The 19,350-nt window shown below is 42.5% G+C and overlaps 1 protein-coding gene across 1 annotated transcript in view; it reads left to right on the top strand.

Annotated features, from left to right (window-relative positions):
* Nucleotides 1–3,168, top strand: part of LOC132395081 (scavenger receptor cysteine-rich domain-containing group B protein) — a 38,744-nt gene extending 35,576 nt beyond the window's left edge. Inside the window, exon 11 of the mRNA XM_059971394.1 lies at nucleotides 2,482–3,168. Coding sequence (XP_059827377.1) covers nucleotides 2,482–2,798 — 317 coding nt within the window. The 3' untranslated portion in view covers nucleotides 2,799–3,168. The remainder of the gene's footprint in view (nucleotides 1–2,481) is intronic.
* Nucleotides 3,169–19,350: the final 16,182 nt, after the last annotated feature.

The raw sequence follows: 19,350 nt of genomic DNA, 5'->3' as shown, positions 1-19,350 counted from the left end.
ACATATTGATGCAGTTATAAAGAAGGCAAGACAGCAGCTCTACTTCATTACGAGCTTGAAGAGATTTGGTATGTCAACAATACACTCAAAAACTTCTATAGTTGTACTGTGGAGAGCATTCTGACAGGCTGCATCACTGTCTGGTACGGAGGGGCTACTGCACAGGACCGAAAGAAGCTGCAGAAGGTTGTAAATCTAGTCAGCTCCATCTTGGGTATCAGCCTACAAAGTACCCAGGACACCTTCAGGGAGCGGATTCTCAGAAAGGCAGCGACCATTATTAAAGACCTCCAGCACCCAGGTATGCCCTTTTCTCACTGTTGCCATCAGGTAGGAGGTACAGAAGCCTGAAGACACACTATCAGAGATTCAGGGACAGCTTCTTCCCCTCTGCCCTCTGATTCCTAAAGGGACATTGAACCCTTGGACACTATGTCACTTTTTTAATATATAGTATTTTTGATTTTTTGCACAATTTTTAATCTATTCAATATACATATACTGCAATTGGTTTAATTATTTATTATTATTATTATTATTTTATTTGTGTTTTTATTCTTCTATATTATGTATTACATTGAACTGCTGCTGCTAAGTTGACAAATTTCACAACACATGCCGGTGATAATAAACCTGATTCTGATTCTGACTTCTCTGTCTTTCAAAACTTTTCCTAAAGGACAGCATAACTTTTTTTGCTTATGTGCATAAGGGCTAAATGCATTCCGATTGCCTCCTGTTGAGATGAAGATGCATTAAACAAGGCTACCTTTTTTAGATGATATTATTTGTTTGTTATGTGCTATGTCGTGTGACATAGGTGATCAAGGCCATTCCATAACCATGATTGTTCTTGGCAAATACTTCTACAGAAGTGGATTGCCATTGCCTTCTTCTGGGCAGTGTTTCCACAAGACAGATGACCCCAGCCATTATCAATACTCTTCCAAGATTGTCCGTCTGGCATTAGTGGTCACATGACCAGGATTTGTGATATGCACCGGCTGCTCATCCGGCCATCCATCACCCACATTCATGGCTTCACGTGACCCTGATCAGGGAGGCTAAGCAGGAGCTACATCTTGCCCAAGGGTGACTTGCAGGGCAAGCAGAGGGAAGGAGTGCCTTACACATCCTTTGGTTGGGATGTATCTCCACCCCAGCACCCTTTAGATGATACAACTGGTCTTAAAAATCAGTGGGTTCAATGTCATCTGAAAGTCAAGCCACTTCTATTTATGTGAATCATAGTCATCAAATCACATAATGATGATGATATCTGCTTCAGCATAGACTCAGCAGGCATTGATCATTACTAACTCTCAAACCCAAGTTTGTTGCAAAGGTTCACTTTGCAATGAAATTCTGCTGCTAAATGATTTATGTCAGTTCATAGGAGTGGTATGAATACATTCAAAGTCAGTACTTATAAAGTACTTATCTCTGTGTGTTATAAGTATGTTCTTGTCTGGATCCCAACCTTTCATTATGTAGCAAAAGCTCCAAGGAAGCTGTGATTTAATGCAAATCCATCAGGGCATTTCATTGTCTCCATGTTGAAAAGCAATATGTAAGTTAAAAAAAATGAACACAAAGGGTTAATGGAAGTGTAACAACAAATCTGTTTCCTTAATTGCCTTGTGACCACCTTGTAGGTGGGCTTCAATGGCTTGACACAATGACATCATTTCCCTCCATGACTCTACAAGTGCCCTGTCTTCTATAATCCAGACCACGGTGCAACTGTATCAATCTCCAGCGCAGTGGCGGGGCGGAGGTGGGGGGGGATAACCAGCTCCCACTCCCCCCAGTCTTCCCTCGGTCAGCTCAGTCTGAGCAGCGTGTAGTGTCCACCCCTAGGGCATATCTGGGGAGCTTCTGAGGAAGAAGGATGAGATTTTTGAGTGGCATCTCCGCTTCCATAGGAGAGCAGTCTACTCTGGGAGCCCGTGTCCTGAAGGAGAGTATTTTGCTGACATCATCATCAGTCCTTTCTAGGAAACAGCTGAGTGCTGATGTGTAGCACCTCCTTGTTCTCAGAGCAGGTCAACATGCTCCCAGGTGAATCTCAATGTCAAACGAGGACAATGAGCACCTTATTGAATTTATTTTTTTTCCCAGATGTGGCAAAATATGCATATATTCACGAGGAGGATTCATGTGAAGGCTGTGGCTTTGCTGCAGTGGCATTTTTTCCCAACCTTTCATCTCAAATTTAATTTCATATTTATTTTACAAATGCAGCATTTTCATAGAATTTATGGAAATTATTGATGCAAAAGCTGGGCTCTGCAAAGCTGGTGCAAATTGATTGCATTTTGTGGGAATTACAATTAATTATGTACATTTTCCTTTCCACAAATGGTGAGCAGATTAAACTAGAAATTAATTTCACGGCGCGGTGTGAGCCCTGTCTCCTGTGCGGGTAGAGAGTCACCTCTCGGTGTCTCTGATCTGACCTTTCTTTCTGTTGTCCTATAGAGTCGCAGATCCGACTTGTGAACGGACGTCACCGATGCGAGGGACGGGTGGAGATCTTCCTGAGGTCGCAGTGGGGGACGATTTGCGATGATGCCTGGGACTTAAGGGCTGCTAAAGTGGTCTGTAGACAGCTTGGCTGTGGCAATGCTCTGGCTGCTAAAGTGGAAGCCTATTTTGGGCAGGGCACCGGCATCATTCACCTTGACAACTTAAAGTGCAGTGGGCATGAGAGTTTGCTTGTCCAGTGCTCACACATCGGCTGGGATGTCCACAACTGTGACCACAGGGAAGATGCCAGTGTGATGTGCACTCTATGAACATTCCCATTGCCAGTGCCTGCCTTTAGCCGCTGGGAAGGGGGCACACTGAATATATGTAAATCTATAAATGTGTAAATAATTCAAAACTACCAAACCAAAAGTTCCAAATAATGTGCACTTTATATCTTTCAATTATTATCTCCTGTCACAGATTTACTTCCCAAATTTATGAAAAGTAACTATTTGCCTCCCCTGCGCATGCTGATGGGGAAAGAACAATTGAGGGATGCACATACTGTTTCTGAAGGGGATGAGGAAAGGACATAACCATTGGCATACTTGCTTCATTTCTGTCTGAATAAAATGACATGTAATTAGTTAACTCTGGAATGAAAAACTTAGTAGACTGATTCTGGAAATCTGGAACTCTCTCACACATAAAGCTTGGTAGATTCAAAATTTCAGAACTGAGATACCGATCAGATTTGATAAGGCAAGGATATTGAAGTTCAGGAGGTTGATTGGATTTAACGTACATATCATCCAGGATCTAAGTGAAAGGTAGGATTGACTTGACTAAGTGAAAGGTAGGATTGTCTCCTGCTGTTCATATATTATTATCAAAATACGTATGATTCACCATATTCAACTCAGAGATCCATTTTCCAGTGGCATTCTCAGCAAATCTATAGAATATTGCTATTACAGGATCAACGAAAGATCAACCAGGGGGCAGAAGACAACAAATTGTGCAAATACAAATATAAATCAATTGCAATAAATAATAGAACATGAGTTAACAAGATAAAGAGTCCTTAAAGTGGGATCATTGGTTATGAAGGCATCTGAATGGATGGGTAAATGAGTGTAGTTATCCCCTTTTGTTCAAGAGCCTGATGTTTGTAGGGTAGCAATTGTTCTTGAACCTGGTGGTGCGAGCCCTGAGGCTCATGTGCCCTGTTGTGTTCCTGAATTAAGGAGTATCTTGTCTGGCAGCAAGTGTCTGTTGTCGGCTGCCATTGTTGAAAATCAAAACAAGAACTGTGAATGCTGGAAATCTGAACTAAAAACAGGAAATTCTAGAAACATTCGGCAGGCCTGGCAGCATCTCTAGAGAGAGGAACACAATTAACATTTCAGGTGGAAGAGGAAGTGAAGAGTCTTCAACCCAAAATGTTAACTTTGTGGCTTTCTCCACAGATGATACTTGACCCAATGGATGTTTTGTTTACTGTATTTGGTTGAGGCCTTCAGCTCTGATACTGCATCATGAGCCAATCATGCAGACCAAGTGAACAGTCGCAACCAGAAAGGGCAGGAAACTCATCAGAACTACCGAAGTATAAATATAGAAAAACTAATAACATGGGAGGAGGGTGTTATCAGCTAAAATTAGCTAGCATTTTACTCAGAATAATATAGCTTCTAGATCATTCATCTCAAGGCCCAAAATTTGATCACCCACCTGATCTCAGCCTGCAAGGAGACTTTAATAACCTGTAACTAACTAAGGTAAATGTCTGAAAGGACATTCCCATTATTGTCCAGTTGGAGTGTGGGCATAGGATGGAGTCAGAGTCAGGATATACTCACTACCCCAGCTCACAGACAGGGAGAGAGCAGGTCTGTCAAATGAAACAGGCCAACCTTAGTTAATGCCTGTAGATCCTTACCCCGAAATGAGTCAGCATCTGTGGTTCTGAAAGGGTTCTATAAATAGCATTTAGCTTCTGAAGCCGTCTGTTCCTTTATGTGCCGTTTCTCTCAAACACTAGGAAACTGAAGCTTCCATTAAACTCTGCAACAAACATTAAACACTGCAACTTCCTTTTGTCTCCTCAACAACTGTTAAAGTTTGCAAGCTCCATTGAACTCTGTAACAAGCATGAAGAGAAAGGTGGCTGGGCCAGAGTTTTACTTTAGTGCGTACAAGAAAGATCTTTTCTGGTGGATTTGCATTCATTGCCAGCTGCTGGGACATTTCTCGATTAATATTTATATATCTGTGAACGACATGTACCGTTGTCACGAAAGGAAGTGATATACAGTGAAGCAGAACAACTCATGCACCTTGCCAGTCCTTTTCTTTGCTCCTGATTATACAGATATATCATGAAATATATGCTATAAGAACACAGTTATAAACCAGAACCTGCGATGCCAAGTCAGGAACGGAGCAGCCTGTAGGCAGTCTGTCTGTGAATGTCTAGAACAGTCTCGGTAAAACCTTTTTCTACAAAGGGAAGTGGGAGAGACTAATTGTGTTATTGGCTGAGTCCACAAGGCACAGATTATCTCTGACAAACGGCATTGTGGAAAAATAGCCTAGAGAATGGAAATAAGGCTTTAACTGTGGGCAGCACAAAGAAAAACGCATAGATGTTTTTCCAAATGCAATTTTGCTAGTGGTTGCAGTTAGTACACATAATTAGTAGCTACAGTCAGTGAGTCCAGTTAAAAATGATAGTTATTAAGTTTAATCTCTGTTTTTGATTGTTCTTTAAGGATTGTGATTCTTTTCAGATTTTGGAGTTGCTATATTAGTGATATTTCACAGTGAAGGGAATAGGAAGTAACCTACATTTCTTATCCTAGCCCCAAGAATGCCTTAACACTCATGATTTTACAGTTGTTATATACAATGATAACTCTCCAAGTGCATTTACTGTGAATAATTATTACCAGTGCAGCCCATGGTGAAGGCCCATGTTCGTATATGAATGGAAGGATAATATTGCTGTTTGATAATGCTCTTGGCAACGTTGGATTGAGTACGGAATGCTGGTGTGGATTCGAGATGAACTCTATGATTTGCTTAGTGAGTTTGCCAAGTGTTAGCTGAGCAGAGAGCAGAAGGTCATAAGAGATAGAAACAGGATGAGGCATTTGGTCCCACCTTCGATAAGATCACAGCTGATCTATTGCCCAGTGCTCATTTTCCAGTGCTAACCTCACATTGGGCCATTCCCTTCATATCAGGAAATCACACTAAAACCTACTTCTTTTTACAGTTGATGTCCATTGTGCAAATGTTCCTTCTTCACTGGTAGAATTTACTGAGAGGATAGTTAGAGTATTTATTGAGACTTGCCTCTTCTTCCGGGGACTGATAGAACGAGCGCAATGGCTGCCCGCTATCCTGTTCTTCTGTGCAAAGTACATTGCCGGCACCACCTGGCTCATCCGCAGGTGAAACCTCAGAACCATGCTGTTGCCGAAAGTCAGTACTTCCGAATAAACAGAACAGTGAGGAGATTGGAGTTAGTGTGGGCCGCTCATGATGGAAGTGGGCTATGCATTGTAAGATCTTGTGACATACAGAATACGCACGTGGTAAACCCAGGCTTTCACAGCGATCGGATTGAATTTTGATTTGGTTAATTTATAAATCACTGATTGAGTTGATTCAAAGAATAGTTTATTTGATGAATTTGATCAGCCTGAACTTTCTTGGGGCATTAAAATCAAGCTCAGTAGCAAGAAGAACAATTGGCAATCTCTCTGTGGTGTGTACTGAAAAGTCAGTGGACCAAATAAACTCTGGAACTCTAACTTAGCATTTCCGAATACAGCTCTTCCTTTGTTTTCAACTTTGTGAAACATGCATGGTTCACAAATCGCTGCGATAAGGGGCTCTGTGGTTTCATTATTGCCACAGTACTGTATCTTATTCCTCTTCGTGAGCATTCTCCATCCCAGATACTTCTTCAGACTTCCTGCTGTAGGGAACAGTGGCAGCTGCGAGCTTCATAATATGAAGAGTGCACTTGATTCCAGAAATTGTCTTGGTTTATGTTGACGATGCAGTCACTATTGCTGCGTGATTATGTATTTTGTATACTGTGTGCTTTTGTTTACTATATTTCAAACCTACACCAAATAAAAGAAATGTGAAAAAGTTCTGAACTGCTTTGATGGAAACTGAACTTTTATTGATTGGTCCCCAGTAACTTTATTGCCTAATTACCATTCCTTCTTTCAAGATGATGTCTTTGACAAAGCATTCATAAGGACTCCAGAGTTTATGCCCAATGTCACAGTGGGCAGTGCTGCAACTCCCGACTCTTTAAAGTTAAAAGCCTTTTATCGAATATTGTTCAATATTTAAGAGACTACTAGACAGGTACATGGAGGAATTTAAGTTGGGGGGTTATATGGGAGGCAGAGTTTGAGGGTCGGCACAACATTGTGGGCCGAAGGGTCTGTAATGTGCTGTACTATTCTATGTTCTATTTGTTTCCATGCTCAACATTGGTTGATAGAGGAACCATAATTGCAAGGGCACGGAAGGGATCTCAAGGTCAAAGTCGAGCTTATTGTCATATGCACAAGGACTTGTACAGGTGGCACATTAGCACATCTGTACCAACAACCTGGGCTGATTACCCCCTGCTGTCTGTAAAGAATCTGTACATTCTACCTGTGATTACATGGGTTTACTCCAGATGTTCTGCTTTCTTCCCATAGTCCAAAGACGTACCTGTTAGTAGGTAAATTGGTCCTTGTAAATTATCATCTGATTAGGGAATAATTAAATTCCTTGAAGTTCAGGAGAATGTGGGGGTTTGGGGAAATTTCATAGAAATATCCAGACTGTTAAAAGGCTTGAACATGTTAGAATGGCAAAGTTATCTCCTGTGGTATGGGATTCTAGGACAAAAGGGCATGACTTCAGGATTAAAGGAAGTCCTTACTCTGTTAACTCTGTTTCTTTGTCCACAAATGCTGCCTGACTTGTAGAGGGTTTCTGCATTTTCCGCTTTTACTCTAGATTTGCTCTGTTTGTTTAGAAGGAGGAGAAGATGGCAACAAGCACCATTTTAAATTTCTCCAAGGACTCAATGTTTGCCATTAAAATGAATATCTTTCAATTGTTCTGATACTGGGTCTTTCAAATATCCCAAACAGAGCGTGGGTCTCTGGAGCCCACAGTGTGGGAGCTGTGTAGCCTCATTTCCAGTGAGAACTAGGCCTCAAGCAGTGGGCTTGCCTGTGGCTACAGTACAGGTGTGGAGACGCTGGAGGCTTCTGTGCTTGGTTGGGGGCTGGCCTCTCCCATCGGTGCAGCCCACCAGGTCGGATTGTTGGGAATCGTACCATCGATTTGCAGGACATGTAGCTCAAGGTCTTGGACTACAAATGTGTTTTTTTGCGTGATTATGTTTCTTCTTGCTTGTTATTTTGTATGTGCTGTGTAAGTTTTGCATCTTGGCCCCAGATTAACGCTTGTCTCATTCAGCTGTATCCATGTGTGGTTGAATGATAATTAAACCTGACTTGATTTGATTCTCTGAATGCCATGGAAGTATATCCTTCTGTTCCTCCAGGATGTACCCAGCAGTAACTCCAGCCAGGTCCTCGCTACATGGTAATCATTTCTTCTCTGCACCTCCAGTTTACACTTGTGAATTCTCCTCTTAGGCAGAGCAATGTTTGCCTGATGTGGTTGAGTGTCATGCTTGCTGATGTGGAATTGAGAAATCAAACTTAATTGGGTTACTATTGGAAGAGTCCTGATCATTTACATCTTCTGCTACAACTCATATACCTTTGCAACTGCAAAACCAATCATTTAAAAAAATCTCATTGATGTGGCATTTGTCACATTTGTAACCTGACAACAAACAACTCGACATTTCCTTTACTTTAACCTCTCATGCTTTCCTTTCTAACTCCATTCTGTTACTGATGGCTATGCCTCAGTTATCTCCCTCTTGCTCCCTCCCTACCCCTTGCCACCTCGCTCTCTCCTTTAAGATTATCATTAAAACTTTAAGTTGATTAAATGTGCTTCCAAATACGTTGCTGGTAGTGATATTAAATTAAGCCATTGATTAAACCATGTAATAAACCCTAATGAGCTTTTGAGAGCATTGATGACATACCTTGGCATCTGGTGATTCCAACAATGGCCCCACTGATAAGCAAGGTGATCTTACTGGGTAGGTCAGAATCAGGTTTAATATCACTGGCATATGCCACGAAATCTGTTGTTTTGCCACAGCTGTATATTGAAATAAATAATAATAAAACACAATACATTACAATAAGAAATAACGGGGGGTGGGGGGTGTTTGATAAGTTTGTGGCCTAAGGTAGAAGGAGTCAATTTTAGAAAATTTTAGAAAGAGATGAGTTATAAAGCTCTCATTACATGCACATGCAGTTCAACTCTTTGAGTGAAAATGCAGAGAGTTTGAAGTTAATAACTCATCTCCTTCTACCTTAGGCCATGAACTTATCGATCACCCTTGCTGTGGACCACTTCTGGAGGTCCAAGATGACAACTTCTACAAAGAAGGGATCCGTATGCTCCACGACCGCTGTGCTAAGTGTGTAAATGTAGGAAAAATAAATGTGCTAGATTTTCTAAAATTGACTCCTTCTACCTTAGGCCACAAACTTATCAATCACCCCTCATATATTTTAAAAAATTAAATCAAATAGGCAGCGCAAAAAGAGAGATAAAAAGTTAGGTTGTGTACACGGGGATATTGTCCATTCAGAAAACTAATGGCAGAGGTGTTCCTGAAGGGCTAAGTATGTATCTCAGGCTCCTTGGTGATACAATGCGGGACGGCATGTCCTAAGTGATGGGGGTCCTTAATGATGGACTTTGCCTTTCTGAGGGGTCGCCTTTTGAAGATGACTTCGATGCTGGGGAAGCTAGTGCCCAAGATGGAGCTGACTGAGTTTTCAACTTTCTGTAGCTTTTTCCAACCTTGTGCTGTGATGGTGATGCAACCTGTTAGAATGCCATCCAAGGTACATCTGTAGAAATTTGCAAGTCTTTGGTGATGTACCATCTCTTCAAACTCCATGTAACTGCTGTTGTGTCTTCTTTGTAATTGTATCAATATGTTGCACCCAGAATAGATCTTCAGAGATGTTGACACTGCTGATCCCTTGATGAGGACTGATGTGTGTTTCCTTGACTTCCCCTTCCTGAAGTCCACAATCAATTCCTTGGTCTTACTGAGGGTCAGTGCAAGTTGTTAGGACAACACAACCAACTGATCTATCTCACTCCAATACTCCTCATCATTACCATTCGTCTGAGCTCGAGGGAATCAAGTCCTAACCTATTCATCCTTTTCCTGCACCTCAGGTTCTCATGTCCTGGCAACATCTCTGCATTCTTTCATCTTATTTATATCTCTGCTGTAGGTAGGCAACCCAAACTGCACACAATACTCCAAACTAGGCCTCACCAACATGTTATACAAATTCAACATAACATTCCAATGCTTGCACTCAGTATTTTGATTTATGAAGGCTAATATACCACCAGCTTTCTTTCTGATCCTCTCTACCTGTAAGGCTTCTTTCAACGAATTATGGGTCTGTATTTCTAGACCCACTTTTCTACTGCACCTCTCAAAGTCTTACCACTCACCACGTAAGTCCTACCTGGTTTGTCCTCCAAAAGTGCAACACCTCAAACTTCTCTGTGATAAATTCCATCTGCTGTTTTGAGCTTATTTTCTCAGTGGCTCAGATCCCACTGCAAGCTTTGAAAGTATTACTTGCAGCCCACTATACCCCCCAATCTTGGTGTTATTTTCAATTTTGTTGATCCAATTTACCACACTATCAAGGAGATTGTTGTTGTAGATCAAATGTCCATAAGACTATCAGACATAGGAGTAGAATTAGGCCATTCAGCCCATTGAGACTGTTCTACCATCTCATCATAGCTGATTTATTACTCCTCTCAATTCCTTTCTCCTTTCTTTGCCCTGACTAATCAAGAAGCCTCTGCTTTAAATATGCCCAATGACTTGGCCTCAACAGCCATCTGTGGCAATGAATTCCAGAGCTTCAATGCCCTCTGTCTAAAGAAATTTCTCTTCATCTCTGACTTAAATGGACATACTTCTATTCTGAGGCTGTACCCTCTGGTCCTAGACTCATCCCCACTATAGGAAACATGCTCTCCACATCTACTCTTTCAAGACCTTTCAATATTTGATAGGTTTTAATGAGCTTACACCTCATTCTTTTAAAATCCAGTGAGTACAGTCCCAGAGCCATCAAACATTTCTCATACGTGACCCTTCCATTCCCTGAATCATTCTCATGAACGTCCTCTGGACTGTCTCCAATGCTTTCTTAGATAAAGGGCCTGAAACTGCTCACAATACTCCAAGTGTGGTGTTACCAATCCCTTATAAAGCCTCAGCATTATTTCCTTGCTTTTCTGTTCTAGTTCTCTGGAAATATCAAACAACAATAGACTCAGCACCAATCCTTGCAGCACATCAGTAGTCCCAGGCCTCCAGCTAGAGAAGCAACCATCTCCTGCCACACCCAGGATTATCCCACAAAGCTATTTTCTAATCCAATTTACTGTGTCATCTTCAATGCCAAGTTGATAAGGTAGTAAATTGAGCTCACCTGGGAGTGAAGCATCACAGCCATCATGATGTTAGGCTTAGCCTTGTAGGAAATAATGGCCTGCAAACCCTGCCAGAGCTGATATGCATGTGATCCTGTTTCTAACTTCAATTGGAATTATTCTTTTGGCTCTTCAAATGGCCTTTCAAGGGTTATACCTGGATTTCTGATATAGTTCTGCACCAGTGGTCTTGAATGTCACAGACCTAGACCTCAGTAGACAACGAATCTCCTGATTCATGCACAGCTTCTGGTCTGGCCATGTCTGATATGTTCTCAAAGGCGCACAGTCATCCACAGAAGTTTTGATGAAATCTCTGACAACTGTGGCCTATTCATTCAGATTCAAAGATGAATCCCTGAATATTGTCCAGTGCAATGACTCAAAGGAGTCCTGTAAGCTCTCCTCCACCTCCCTTGACCATACCTTGTTATTCCTCACCACTGGTGTTGTGGTCTTTAGTCTCTGCTTGTACATTGGGAGTACAAATACAGCCAGATGATCGGACTTTCCGAAGAGCAGACATGGGATGGTATGGTAAGCGTTCTTGATGACATACTACAGTGGTCAAGTGTGTTAGTTTTTCTTGTCTTGATGAAGAGACTCAGCTCGATACATCTATTGTTACTTTCCCTCCATAATGTGTCTGACCTGCAGAGTTCCCTCAGCATTGTATGTGTGTTGCTCAAGATTTTCAGCATCTGTAGAATCTCTTGTGTCTTAGTTTGTTACCATGTTGCTGAGGAAGGGATGAAATGGCACCAGTAACAAAATGGCTTGTGAGGAATGACACCTTTCCAATTTTATTCCACTTTATGATGTCTGACCTTCAAATCTACCTGTAGCAATCAGCTTCGAGCACATATTAATTAGCTTAACAGGTACATTGAGCGGGACAGTAATAGGCAGCTGGCATGAACTTTGTAGTTCTTCCTCCAGGCCACCAGGTGGGGCTGCATGCGCAGAGTACAATGCTGCATGTCAAGGGCATTGCAAAACTGGCACAACCAGCCAATGTGTTTCTGCTGCTTCATTCTGATCAGCAGAGAAAGCATCTATGGACAATCTGAGCCAGAGGAAATTAGATCAGAAACCTTGTAAGAGAACTTAGCAGCATATGTCAAAACCTGTGTGAATTTACAAATAATGTTATGTCCACCATGAAAATTTGACATTCTGCTGAGCCTCAATCCAATTAAGCCACTAGTTCCAGTTGCTATAGCAACTTCTATTTATTGGTCACTGTCATGTTTTCTAACTTCAAAACATTAAACTGCTTAAAAGGAGGACACGGGAGTACAGGAATATGGGTCTAACTTCGAGTTTCCTTTAAGTGAGACACGCACGAATCACGTGGTAGCGTGATGATGCATGCAATTCATGTATTTATACATATAACTGGTAATATGTTATTTAAACAAACAAGAATGCTTAATTAATATATATACAGCTGTGATTTCTTGTCCTGCTTTCAGTAACTTGATCAGTTTATTCAAATTCAGGGCTTCACTTGGAATCTCAAGATATAATTTGTGGGTAGTTTGTACATCTTATGCCTTTGTTCAAGCTAGACAGAAACTAACTCAGAATCTGCAAAAACAAACGTGATGTAAAACACCTGTTGTAATGCACCTTTCAGGATTCAACTTTGTGTTGTAGACATTTGAAACACAATTGTGTGATTTCGCTGCACATGTGACAGGTTCTCATCTCCGCATTCCTCCTTGATAAACCCTGCTTGTTGTTAGAAAAGTTGAGATTGCCAGCAGCAAACTTCTGTGAGAGAGCCCCTACATTGTCAGTTCCAGTGCTTTCAGTGGGGCTTTCCATTGCAGACTCACATGGGTAACTTGTACAGGAAACCTCCAGAGCACCAATGAAGTTTATTAATTACCCAATACTCCAGATCAAATAAGGTAAGATAAAACTTTATTTATCCTGAAGGAAATTATTGTTGCAAGGTTGCTCAGTCAGAAATATATACTTTAAAATACAAAATGTAAGCATTGAGGTATGGGAAAATACAAAATGTGCATTAAGAAGTAATAGTGCAAAATACGGATGTGCAATGAAACCATGTACTTATATACGTAAGCAGGAGGAGTTGTAAAGTCTTATAGCCCCAGGGAGGAACAATCTCCTGTGGCGTTCAGTGCTGCACCTCCATGCAATCAGTCCGTCACTACAGCTGCTCCTCTGTTTGTCCACTATGTCATTGAGGGGTTGTCAATAATGCTTCGTAGCTTCTGTAGCCCATCCTCCTCTCAGGCACAACTCCCACGGAATCCAGTTCCACCCCCAGAACAGAACCAGCCTTCCTGGCGAGCTTGTTGATCTTCTTGGCGTCAGCTGCTCTCACTCTGCTGCCCTGGCAGACCACAGCGTAGAATACAATGCTGGCCACCACTGAGTCATAGAACATCTGTAGTATAGTACTGCACATGTTGAGTGACCGGGATCTCCTCAGGAAGTACAGTTGGCTCTGTTCCTTTTTGTACAGTGCCCCTGTATTTTTAGTCCAGTCCAATTTATTGTCCAGCTGAGTTCCCAGGTATCTGCAGTTCCAGACAACTTCCACGTCTGTTCCCTTTGTTGGAGATGGGAGTGCAGGAGGTTTTCACCTTCCTGAAGTCCACCACCCAATTCTTTGTCTTAGTGATCCAGCCCACACCCCTCAACAAAGTTGTCCACCACTCGTCTGTGCAGCCGGCAGCTGCCGAATTGTCCGAAAACTTCTGCAGGGGGCAGGCGAAGTCCGAGGTGTAGATGCTGAACAGGAAGTGGGGCAGAACAGTAACCTGAGGTGCCCCTGTGCTGCTAACCACAATATCTGATACACAGCTATGCAATCTCACATAGTGTAGCCATCTGTAATCCAGAGAGTTTCCAAGCAAATTCATACTGGCTTTATTTAAGTCAGCTGACCTTCCATCTTCAATCTCTCCTCTCCTCTTCCTCCTGTAGCCATGGCTGAACAAACTCTCTCCCAGTTTACTTACAAATGTATTGTTCAGAATGTTAGCCTTCAGCCTTTGGCTCCACACTTACCCCAAAATTCTGCAGACACTGATTTGCTCACCAGTCTCTTAACTTCAATCCTACTTCAGTAAAACTATGAAAATCCACTATCCCATCATTCGGAAATCCCGATGGCTTGGTAGTTGGTCACTAGACCTGAATTCCCCTGTTGCCTAAACTCACCGATGTGCCAGTTCCTTTGTTCCCTTTAAACTTGCTGATTTCAGTTTCCCATACTCAATGGGGCTTTGATTCCTAAACACACTTCAAGTTAACTGGGACTCCCTTTCCCAAGCTCCCTCTCAATTAATTCGGACTCCAATTAGAGTGTTCAACCAGAGTGCAGAAGTTAACAAACTGTGCAAATACAAAAAGAAGAAACAAAAATAATAAATAAATAAGAACATGAGATGAGCGTGGGTCTACTGGTTGTGGGAACATTTCAATAATGAGGTAAGTGTAGTAGAGGGGTAATAACTCTTCCTGAACCTGGTGGTGCAAGTCCTGAGGCTCCTGTACCTCCTTCCTGATGGCAGCAGCAAGAAGAGAGTACCTGGTGGTGGCGATCCCTGATGAGGGATGCTGCTTTCCTGTGACAGTGTTTCATCTCCAAGTGCTCAATGATGGGGAGGCCTGTACCCCTGATGAACTGGGTCGTAGCCTTGGTGAATAAACTCTTCTCAGGCTTCCATCCAGGTACAGGTATCAATAATAACTGATATTTCTTTGACAAACTCTGCCATCTTCATCAGGGATGGTGCCTGAGTATATCTAGTCTGGTGGTATTTATACCCCCATAGTCCATCCCTCCTAACTGGTTAGTTCTCATCCAATCAAGTTTCCACTCTTCCAAACATGAGGAAATCTGCAGATGCTGGAAATTCAGACCTTCGGAAGGGTCTCGGCCCGAAACGTCGACAGTGCTTCTCCTTGTAGATGCTGCCTGGCCTGCTGCGTTCCACCAGCATTTTGTGTGTGTTGTTCCACTCTTCCACCTTGTTTACAATTGATGCACAATTTTTAATCAGAGTGAGACCTTCAATTTTGTTAAAATTCTTACCCTCTAGTTTTATTTCAATGGCTTCCCTTACCAACTGGTCCCAAAAGCCAATGGCACGGCTCATTAGCTTCATACCACTAAAGTCAATCCTATGGCCATTGTGAATGCAGTGTTCTGCTACTGCAGATTTTCTCCAGGTAACCCATACGGATACACCCCCTGTGCCAGCCAACCTGAGTCCCAGGTCACCTTTGACCTGCAAAAGCTGTGATTTGAGCTTCCTTAGGGGTTTGTGGATGGTTTTAATCCAGTATTTCTTCAGGACCCTGGTGATTCTCCCAGAAACCATTGAAATACAGGGAAGACAGGCAGTAGCCTTGTTGTTAGGTTTCTTGGTTGTCCCGTCAGCCCTTTTAAGGGCCCGATGGACACGCAGTGGAAATCTGCATCAAGGAGCACAGGAAGTGTGTTCATTTAGTCTACCCAGAAAAATCAGTGGTAATAGGACTTTGCATTCGACTTTAGGATTGGCCTAGGATTGACTTTAATGGCACAAACTTTGGAGAACACTAGTTAAAGGAAACCATTGGAAATAAACCTAGAGGAAAGGAATTTTAACAAAATTAAAGGTCTTGATCTAAGTAAGAATTGGAATTCAATTGTAAACAAGAAGGCAGACCAGAAACCTGATTGGATAAGGACTAACCAATCAAGATGGATGGACTATGGGAGTATAAATACTGCCAGAATAGACATGCCCAGGCATCATCCCTGATGAAGATGGCAGAGTTTGTCATAGAAACATTGGTTATAATTAATATTTGTACCCAGCTGGAAGTCCAATAAGAGTTTATTCATCATTTGCTCCGGGAAACTTGGTGTTTCCATACTAGGGCTGTGATGCAGCCAGTCAATATACTCTCCACCTTACACCTATAGAAGTCAGTCAAAGTCTTAGATGTCACGCTGAATCTCCACGAACAACCGATGAAAGGAAAGGCACTGCCATACTTTCTTCGTAATTTCACTTACATGCTGGACCCAAGTTCTCTGAAATAATAACACCTAGGAAGTCAAAGTTGCTAATCTGCTCACCTCTGATGCTCTGATGAGAGTTTGCTCACTCCTTAACTCAGAGGCATGTGCTGCCACCGGCATGTGGCCCTGAAGGTGGATTTCATTGCTAGCAGCATAATGGGGGCTGAATCTAGAGCAAGTCTCTTCCCGCCAGTCAGCAAAATCCAAGCACTTCCTCACTGAGGTGGCACGCACTGGCCCAGACACCGGGAAGAAGTAGGATCCCAATACCTAGTTGCGAGGGGAAGTAAGAGTCGCACAGTGGTGCAGCAAGAAGAAGCACAGGCTCACGGGGAGCTGTGTGGAGTTTACGGGTTCTCTCTGCGACCACGTGGATTTCCCCGAGGGTGCGTTGGTTTCTTTTCACATCACAGAGATCAGTAGGTTAATTGCCCCTAATGTGTAGGTGAGGGGTAGAATCTGGAGAAGGGCAGTTATCTGGAATTAAATGGGCTCAGTGTAGCATTAGTGTAAATCAGGTATTCCCAACCTTTCTAAGGCCATGGACCGATACCATAACTCAAGGACCCCAGGTTGGGAACCCCTGGTGTAAATGGTGGTTGATGGTTTCTGTGAGTGCAATGGACAGAGGGCCAGTTTCCATGCTGTCTCTTTGAGTGACTCTGATTGTGAGAGAGAAGAGAAGAGAAGTGCTGTCAGCCTTGCCCACTGGCCAGAGCCAGGCTTCTCCAGCTGCAGTGCCTGCCAACAGAGTTGTTTGCAAACTGCTTTTGCATTAATAGATAATTACTTCAGTCGACAAGACCGCGAGCAGCCTGCAGAGGTTAAGAGCATGAATGAGGAGTGTGGGAGGGGCCAGTGTCACTGCGGTCTGCCGATAACTGACGTTTCTCACCATCGCACATCCTGTCTGCTTTTCCTTCATTTCCTGCAGTGTGGTTGTGGTTTCAATGAGTCAGCAACTTTTCAGCTTGGGCCACCGTCCAGTGCTGTTTCTGCTCTTGGTGGAGACACACTGCTGTAGACGGTGGAGCCACTGTCCCACATCTCCAGAGAGCCAGGTTTGGTCCTGGCTTCCAGTGCTGTCTCTGCAGAGTCTGCACGTTCTCCCATGCCTCCTTGAGTTTGCTCTGGGTGCTCGAGTTTCCTCCCACATCCAAAGAAGTGTGGGTTGGAAGTCAATTGGGCACTTTATATCATCCCTAATGTGCAGGATCTTCGAGGAACTAATGGGAATGCGGGCAGGATAAAATGGAATCAAGTGAAGGATTAATGTACATGGGTACTTGATGGCCATTGTAGAATTGGTCGGGCAAAGGGCCAGTTTCCCTGCTCTATAACTCTTTTGGTAATGGCTTTGCTTTATTATTAAAGTCATAGAGTCATAGGGCACTACAGCACAGAAACAGGCCCTTCAGCCCATCAAGTCCATGCCAAACTATCATTGTCCCATTGACCCACACCTGGTCCATAGCCTTCCATAACCCTCCCATTCTAGTTATTTAATATTTCAGAGGGTGGATGAGGCAACCATGGCTGACAAAGGAAGTCAAAAACAGCATAAAAGTAAATGGAAGGGCATATAATAGGGCAAAAATTAGTGGGAAGTTAGAGGATTGGGAAGCTTTTAAAAACCAACAGAAGGTAACTAAAAAGCTATTAGGAGAGAAAAGATGAAATATGAAGATAAGCTAGCCAATAATATAAAAGAGAATGCATTTTTCAGCTGTATAAAGAGTAAAATTAAGAGTTAGATTTCAGACCGTTGGAAAATGAGGCTGAAGAGGTAGTAATGGAGACTGAGAAATGGCAGACAAGCTTGGTATTTTGTGTGGAAGACACTAGCAGTGTGCCAGAAGTTCAAGAGCATCAGGGGGCAGAAGTGAGTGTAGTTGCTAAGGAGAAGGTGCTTGGGAAGCTGAAAGGTCTGAGGGTAGGTAAGTCACCTGGACCAGATGATGTACACCCCATGGTTCTGAAAAAGTAACTGAAGGGATTGTGGAGGCATTAGCAATTTTCTTTCAAAAATCACAAAATTCTGGAATGGTTGATGAGGACTGGAAAATTGCAAATGTCATTCCACTCTTTAAGAAGGGAAGGAGGCATAGGGAAAGAAATTTTAGACCAATTAGCCTGACTTCAGTGGTTGTGAAGATGTCAGAGTCTATTATTAGGAATGAGGTTTTGGGGTACTTGGAGCACATGATGAAATAGGCTGAAGTCAGTATGATTCAATTCAGGGGAATTCTTGCTGGACAAATGTGCTGGAATTCTTTGAGGAAGGAGCAAAGACGAGGAAGAATTTCTCTAGCCAAAGGGTAGTGAATCTGTGAAATTCATTGCCAAGAACTGCTGTGGAGGCCAAGTCACTGAATATATTTACAACAGAGGTAGATAGGTTCTTGATTAGTCAGGGTTTTGAAGGTTATGGGGAGAGGGCAGGAGAATAGGATTGAGAGGAATAATAAATCAGCCATGATGGAATGGCAGAGCAGACCTGATGTGTTGAATGGTCTAATGTTGCCTAACTATGTCTTATGGTCATCCACGTGCATATCCAAACTTCCCTTAAATGTTGAAATTGAACTCATATCCACCACTTCCCAAGGCAGCTTGTTCACTACGAGTACCGAGGGGGTCTGGGCGGAACACCACATTTTGGAAAGAAATGAAGGTGAAAATGACGAATGTTAGTGAAAGAATATTTAGAGCAAATGAAAATGCATAGCTAACCAATACTTAGCTTCTAAATTGAATGGTTTGTGCCAAATTCCGAGGATCCATAACTGTCAATATTCTGCACTCTTTGCTCTAGTCTTGGTGCTTGGACCATTCAAGCTTAATTTTAATTATTAATTGCCTCAGAAAGGCTGACTGTTCAGTATACAACAGAAGCAAGTATAGTGATTATGCTTAATGTTCCTGCACCACCCAGCAAGTCAGAAGTCCTAGAGATAGCTTATACATTTATTTCTAAGTTACATTTTGCTTTAAAGCTTATTTGACTGACAAAGAAAGAATTAAACCCATGTTTAAACCCTCAAGTGAGGGTGCCCATTGTGGGTGACCTGGTGATTTCTGATGCTGTTAATCTAGGGCTGCAGGTGATCAGGGAATGGGTGGTAGGAGAGAAAGGATGAGGAGGGGAGTCCTAC

The sequence above is a fragment of the Hypanus sabinus genome, chromosome 6 (genome assembly GCF_030144855.1).
Source record: "Hypanus sabinus isolate sHypSab1 chromosome 6, sHypSab1.hap1, whole genome shotgun sequence".
NCBI classification, from domain to species: Eukaryota; Metazoa; Chordata; class Chondrichthyes; order Myliobatiformes; family Dasyatidae; genus Hypanus; species Hypanus sabinus.
Note: the sequence above shows the minus strand (reverse complement) of the source record. Positions and strands in the feature narration are given on the sequence as shown.